Below are 6000 nucleotides of genomic sequence, written 5' to 3' on the forward strand. Positions count from 1 at the left end.
TTCTGCCTCACCTATCAGGGTCACTCTCAAGCCCCCATGTGTGGCAAGAAAGGTGTTGGACCTTTAGAAGCCAAGCTAACCCAGAAGGAATCCACTTTCAGCCAGGTGGTCAGCCTTTTCTGTCTGAGCCAATAGAACACTGAAAGCTCTCCTTCCTCCTACATCTGCTCCATACCTCCAGGGAACAAGCAGACAGCATGCTCCTGGTTTCCCCTACCCCTTCCAGACCCTTGGTTCACTGCCTCCTTTCTATAGCTCTTACTCCTTGAAAGCTAACCCTCTTCTTAGCTTTCACCCCATCGTTGGTAAGCTCCCAAGGCACTCCCCTAAATATATTGAGGGTTCACAGTCTTCCCCTTTCCTCCGTCTCTTTTTCCAAACATCTTGGACAACTTAAACATATTCATCGCTGAACCATCCAGCCCCTCAGCTTCACCATTCCCTGACCTTCTCTACCAACCTTCACTCCCCTGCAACTTTAGCTCTCCACTTACATAACCATACCCTATCCCTGTCATTACCCCAAACCTCTGAAATCTTTCATGTGCCAGTAGCTGTGCTAGACACTGGGGTGTGATCATAAATCCACTGCCCCTGCCCTCAAGATTCTTACAGTGAAGTAGAGATAGAGATACACATCAGGTAGAGTGTTTTCAGAGAGCAGGAAATGGACAGTTTGGAAGGGAAGGCATCACACAGTGGAGGTGCTTGATTAGGGCATTTAGGGTGAGTAGGGAGGGAAAGAAAGGCATTCTAGGCAGAGGGAACAGCATGTACTAAGGTCTAGAGCTGTAAAATAACATGGCTTCTAGGTACAAATGGAGAGTGATGGAAGATAAAGCTGAGAGGTAGGCAAAGGTCAGGTCACAGAGGGCCTTACGAGTTTGGAATTTATAAAAATAATACTGACCACTATTTGTCAAACACTCAATGATTCTTTAACTCATTGAATCCTCACAATAACCCTGTCGAGTATGGGGTATTATTTACATGTGACATATGAGGCATCTCCCTTTCTCCTTTGAATATCTCCATCATTTAACTATTTAGTCTCTTTTCTTCTCACTATTTTCCCCCATTCCCTGTCCTCTGGCCACCCCACAGTTTTTCACATGCCTCTTTCTTACATCTTTATGTCTTTGCTCACGTTGTTCTAACAGCCTGGAATGCCTTCCCCTTGATATACTGCCTAAAAACACTCTATCATTCTTTATGACTCAGTTCCAGTCCCCCTCCTATGTGAAGTCTCCTGAAAGCCAGGTGTATAGAGAGTCAGTCCCCTCCTCCTGTGTGGGAAGATGCTGTCTCTTCCAAAGTCCTTTCGACAAGTTGTATTCCCAAGAGCTTCTAAAGCGCAGAGCCACATAGGAGAGGCATGAATGTTTATGAACACAGAATTAGAAGTAATTGGGTTTGAAATGACATATTTTGCTGCCATTTCTTAAACAATCTTTTCTTTTTCTTTTATAGCCAAACGAGTGAATGAGGTGATCGTGGGGAATGACCAGCTCATGGAGATCTGAGTTCTGAGCAAGTCAGACTCCTTCCTCTTGGCCCCCAGAACTACAGATGTTGGCTGGCCCACCTGTTTGACTCTGTATTTATTTCCCAATAAAAGAAGGGCTCCCAAAGGCATGCTGGAGACTTAGGGAGTAGTCCCAAGCTCCACATCAAATGGGCTCCAGAGATACACAGTGTGTGTTCATGTTGTAGAAACCATCTGGAGCTGGCGTGTGGAACAGTGGCCTAGCTCTTGTACACCGAGGGTATCAGGCAGGGGCAGCAGCTGTCCAGTGGTGAAGTTCCTAGGAGGGCTACTTTCTGACTGGCTGGCCCAGCGTCGTCCTTAAAAGCATCTCCCACCTGAAAGGACCTGAGGGTACTTCAGTCCCTGACCCTAATCAGGCTTTCTAGGCCCATAGGCCTAGCTGCTGTCATTGCGACCTCTGCATATGATGTTCCCTCTACAGCTGTCAATTTGGGCAGCCTGGCCCCTGAACCTCAGTCCAGGACTTACTGCTCTGCTCCCATACCTACCACACAGATTCCTGGCCCCTGACACCACGCCACCACCAGCCTCACCTTCTAACCCCTGCCATTTACTTCCTATCCTTCCAGCCTCGGGTCAGTTTCTCCAGCTCAACTATTACACCTTGGAGACCCTAGAGCAATCAGGAGGCAGCCCCTGCCTAGCCAACAAGCCTATCCCCACAGGTTTTAGTGGAAGAAAGAGCAATAAAAGAAAGCCATGGTTTGAGAGAAGCCAGACCCCTTCTCACCTCCTCTTAGTGAGGTCTGCCCAACGTGGTAAGGAAGAGCCAGCAACCTATATCATCGTTGGAAATTCTTTCTGAGTCTTCTCCAACTGCACTCCTTTATACCCTAGTTACACAGACTCTCCTGCTTCAGATCATTGAGAAGTGACATTTCAGTACTCACAGCTCTTCTGGAGCCCTGTGCACCTTGCCTTCACCACCCCCGCTCCCAAACACACACACTCTGCTCTTGCCTCTCCCTACATTGCTTTTACAGCCTGCAGGTGTTTGGTGGAAGATGAAAGAGGTTCCTGGGGTGAGATTTCATCTCCTAGAATTATCAAAGGAAACGTTTCTCTTGATGTGCTCACTGTGGGTGGCTGTAATTATAAAGAATGATTTGAAATACTGGTTTCTACCTTGCTTCAAAAATCTGAAGTCTCTCAAGTTCATTTGAGTGATCTTGCCTGAATCTTAGTTGCTTTTATTGAACTTGTCAGAGACTAGATGAGCATTCCTACCCTGGGGGATCTCCACCTCCGCCAGCCTTCTTGGTTGCTCTAGAGCTCCACATATCCTCCCACTGGTCAGGACAAGGTTCCTGAAAGTTTGTCCTAATCAGACAGGAGTTGAAATGGCCCGGCAGAGTGGTTGAAACTGATAGGACTGCAGGGGAGGTGGGAATAAAGAGCTGTGGTAGTGCCCAAGATGATCCCCTTTGGAGGTGATATTAAATTTGTGGGGCTCCGATGATGCTAGAGACAGTTCTGGCCTCGATGGAAGAAGACCTGCCCTGTGGAATGTTGTTTGGCTTTGGCCAAATCACTGTCTCTCTCTGTCCCTAAGTTTCTACATCTGCAAAATGGAAAAGCTGGACTGGGTGACTTTTAAGTGACTTTCTCAGGTTTTGTCCCCTCTCAGAGCTTTCTGACCCTTGGGGTCCAGGTGGCCCAAGAGGCCAGAAGACTGCTCCTTGACTGCAGAAAGGGGATAGAGGTGGGTGGATTTGGAGGTAGGGTGGAGTAGGGGAAGAGAAGGGATTGATTAAACTGTCCCAGAGCCTTCCCATACCCCTTTCTGATCTTCCCCACTGAGCTCGTGGAACCCCTGACAGTAAAGTAGAGGAAAAGCCTCTCCTCTACCTTCCCTTGCACAAGCCCACGAGCAGCTCCTGCTCCAAGGAAAGGAGGGAGCTGGAGAAAACACAGGGTGGGCTTCCCTGGTGGTGCAGTGGTTAAGAGTCCGCCTGCCAGTGCAGGGGACACGGGTTCGTGCCCTGGTCCGGGAAGATCCCACATGCCGCGGAGCAACTAAGCCCACGAGCCACAACTACTGAGCCCACGTGCCACAATTGCTGAAACCCAAGCGCCTAGCGCCCATGCTCCACAACAAAGAGAAGCCCGTACACCACAATGAAGAGTGGCCCCCACTCGCTGCAACTAGAGAAAGCCGGTGCGCAGCAACGAAGACCCAATGCAGCCAAAAATAAATAAGAGTTTACAAAAGAAAGAAAGAAAAAGAAGACAAGGTAAAAGTCCCCCAGGGGAAGACCTTGCTGAGTTTGAGTCCCAGCTGGGAGCAGCCCCCAGCTCAGGACACTGCTGTTATTGTCTCCAACAATTCCAGAACGGGCTGAGTGCCCAAGGTGCTTTGATTTCTCTTCTCTTTGCTCTGTTTGTCTGCCAGAAGGCAGGGACAGCTTTTGTTTCCTTTTGGCAGCATCTACAGAGGTTTGAAATGTAGTGAGCAACTGCATGTCCACTGGCCAGCTACCTCTCCATGGGACAGAAGCCAGAAGAGCCAGGCAGGCAAAAGAATTGATACAATCTGCCCTGCCTCTCTCTCCCAGTGATGCTGCATGAGGGAAGTGGAGGAGAGGGGGAAGGGGGCCTTTAATGCCAAATCAAGGAGGACTCTGGGGAGGTGTTGAGGGTTTGGGGTTTTGGGAGCTTGCCAGATCAGACACAGTTTGATGGCTACTGGTGCAAGAACCCCTCCCCCAGTAACCCATCTCCCCTACCTGCCAGCAAGAGCTCCCTGAGCCTGTAAGGGGATTGACCGCCAAGACTGCCCTCCAAGCTATTTCCAAGGCGAGAGGCTGAACTTCCCAGTTCTTCACCACGTTGCTTTTGCTAGCCCACTCCCAACTGCAGTGGAAGGCGTCAGGGAAAACTCTAGCTGGATCCCAAGAGTGATCTAGGGGTCTGCACAGCCTAGTTTAGAAGCTGTTCCTATTTCCAGAGAATTGCAAAGAGTAGACTTTTTTTAATCCACAGGCATCCCTACCCCTAAGAAGGTACATAAGCCAGGTCTTGGTATGCTGCTTTTTAAATAGTTAAATGTGTCTGAGGAAGGGGGAGAGGGGTGTGGGGAAGGACCACCCAGACAGAAGGTCTAGAAAGCTCAGCTCTGATGGAGCTGACAGGGAGATAAAGAGGCTGAGCAGGAGAACACATTCTACTAGAGGTCAGGATGACCTGTGTTCAGCCTGAGCCATCTGCCACCACCCAGAAGGCTTGCATCAGGGGCTCTTCTGCCATGGATAAATGGGGAAATTCTGCCTTGATTCTTATCCTCTCTCCTTCCCTCACCATCAAGGTAAAAGGCCATTTTGATCTCTGGTTGTAGCCTCTAGCACTAGAGACTTGACAGGTGCTACTGGAATAAATCTGCCTAGAGAGAAGGGGCATACATTCCCAGGCTTGGCCCCTAAACATAATGGGTGGTAGTAGGGGGCTGCTAGGGCATCTGCTTCCCTCCTCCACATCTCAGTGTCATTGACTTTGCCTGGCCCAGGTAACAGAAGCCAGCCCAAAGCATGGTGAGTGAGTAGCTTGGGGAATACCAGGGAAAGAAGGCCTGCCCTGGCTCCTCCCTCATGGACCCTACCCTGATGTGTGTGTGTGTGTGTGTGTGTGTGTGTGTGTGTGGTGGTTTGCTTCACTTTTCCTGGCACTGTTCCTCAGCTATATATATTATCTCATTTAATCCTTAGGGCAATGTCAGAGATTATGTGACTTGCCCAAGATCTCATAGCCAGTAAATGAAAGATCCAGACCTTGAACCATGGTTCTCCTTTTATTTATTATTTATTTATTATTTTATTTATTTATTTATTTTGCGGTATGTGGGCCTCTCACTGTTGTGGCCTCTCCCATTGCAGAGCACAGGCTCCGGACGCGCAGGCTCAGCAGCCATGGCTCACGGGCCTAGCCGCTCCGCGGCATGTGGGATCTTCCCAGACCGGGGCACGAACCCGTGTCCCCTATATCGGCAGGCGGACGCTCAACCACTGCGCCACCAGGGAAGCCCCGTCTTTTCCTTTTAGACTCTGTCACCCTCCCACCTCTCCCATCCAGATGTTCTCACTTCTGGAAACCTCCCTGAGTATTCCAGCTCACAGTGGTTTCCCATGTGGTCTCTGTGCTCCCTCTTAGGCTATGAACTTCTAAAAATCAGGTACTCTGCAACCCCAGAGCTTAGCAAAGTGGTGGCTCCATAAGAGACCTTAAGGAATATTTGTCTCAATCAGTAGTGAGATTTACTCCTTGGTGATAATGAATGATTGCTTTTCTCTTTTTGTTGTTCCTTGGAGAATTTCTCTGGTTTGGGCCCAAGACACATACCAAGGTCCAGTGGAAGTGACTGTGAACCAGGCTATTCCATAGTTGAAGCAGGCTGTTTATAGAGAGAAAAGAGCAGTTTCTTCCCTCCCTGTTCCCTGGGGTCTGTGGCTTTAGCTCAC

At 49.3% G+C, this 6000-nt stretch overlaps 1 protein-coding gene across 1 annotated transcript in view; it reads left to right on the forward strand.

Moving 5' to 3' along the window:
- Positions 1 to 1694, forward strand: part of EIF2B3 (eukaryotic translation initiation factor 2B subunit gamma) — a 157798-nt gene extending 156104 nt beyond the window's left edge. Inside the window, exon 12 of the mRNA XM_029228142.1 lies at positions 1471 to 1694. Within this exon, the coding sequence (XP_029083975.1) occupies positions 1471 to 1523 (53 nt within the window). The 3' untranslated portion in view covers positions 1524 to 1694. The remainder of the gene's footprint in view (positions 1 to 1470) is intronic.
- The last annotated feature ends 4306 nt before the right edge of the window (positions 1695 to 6000 follow it).

The sequence above is a fragment of the Monodon monoceros genome, unplaced genomic scaffold, assembly GCF_005190385.1.
Source record: "Monodon monoceros isolate NGI ecotype Baffin Bay Population unplaced genomic scaffold, NGI_Narwhal_1 Super_Scaffold_18, whole genome shotgun sequence".
NCBI classification, from domain to species: domain Eukaryota; kingdom Metazoa; phylum Chordata; class Mammalia; order Artiodactyla; family Monodontidae; genus Monodon; species Monodon monoceros.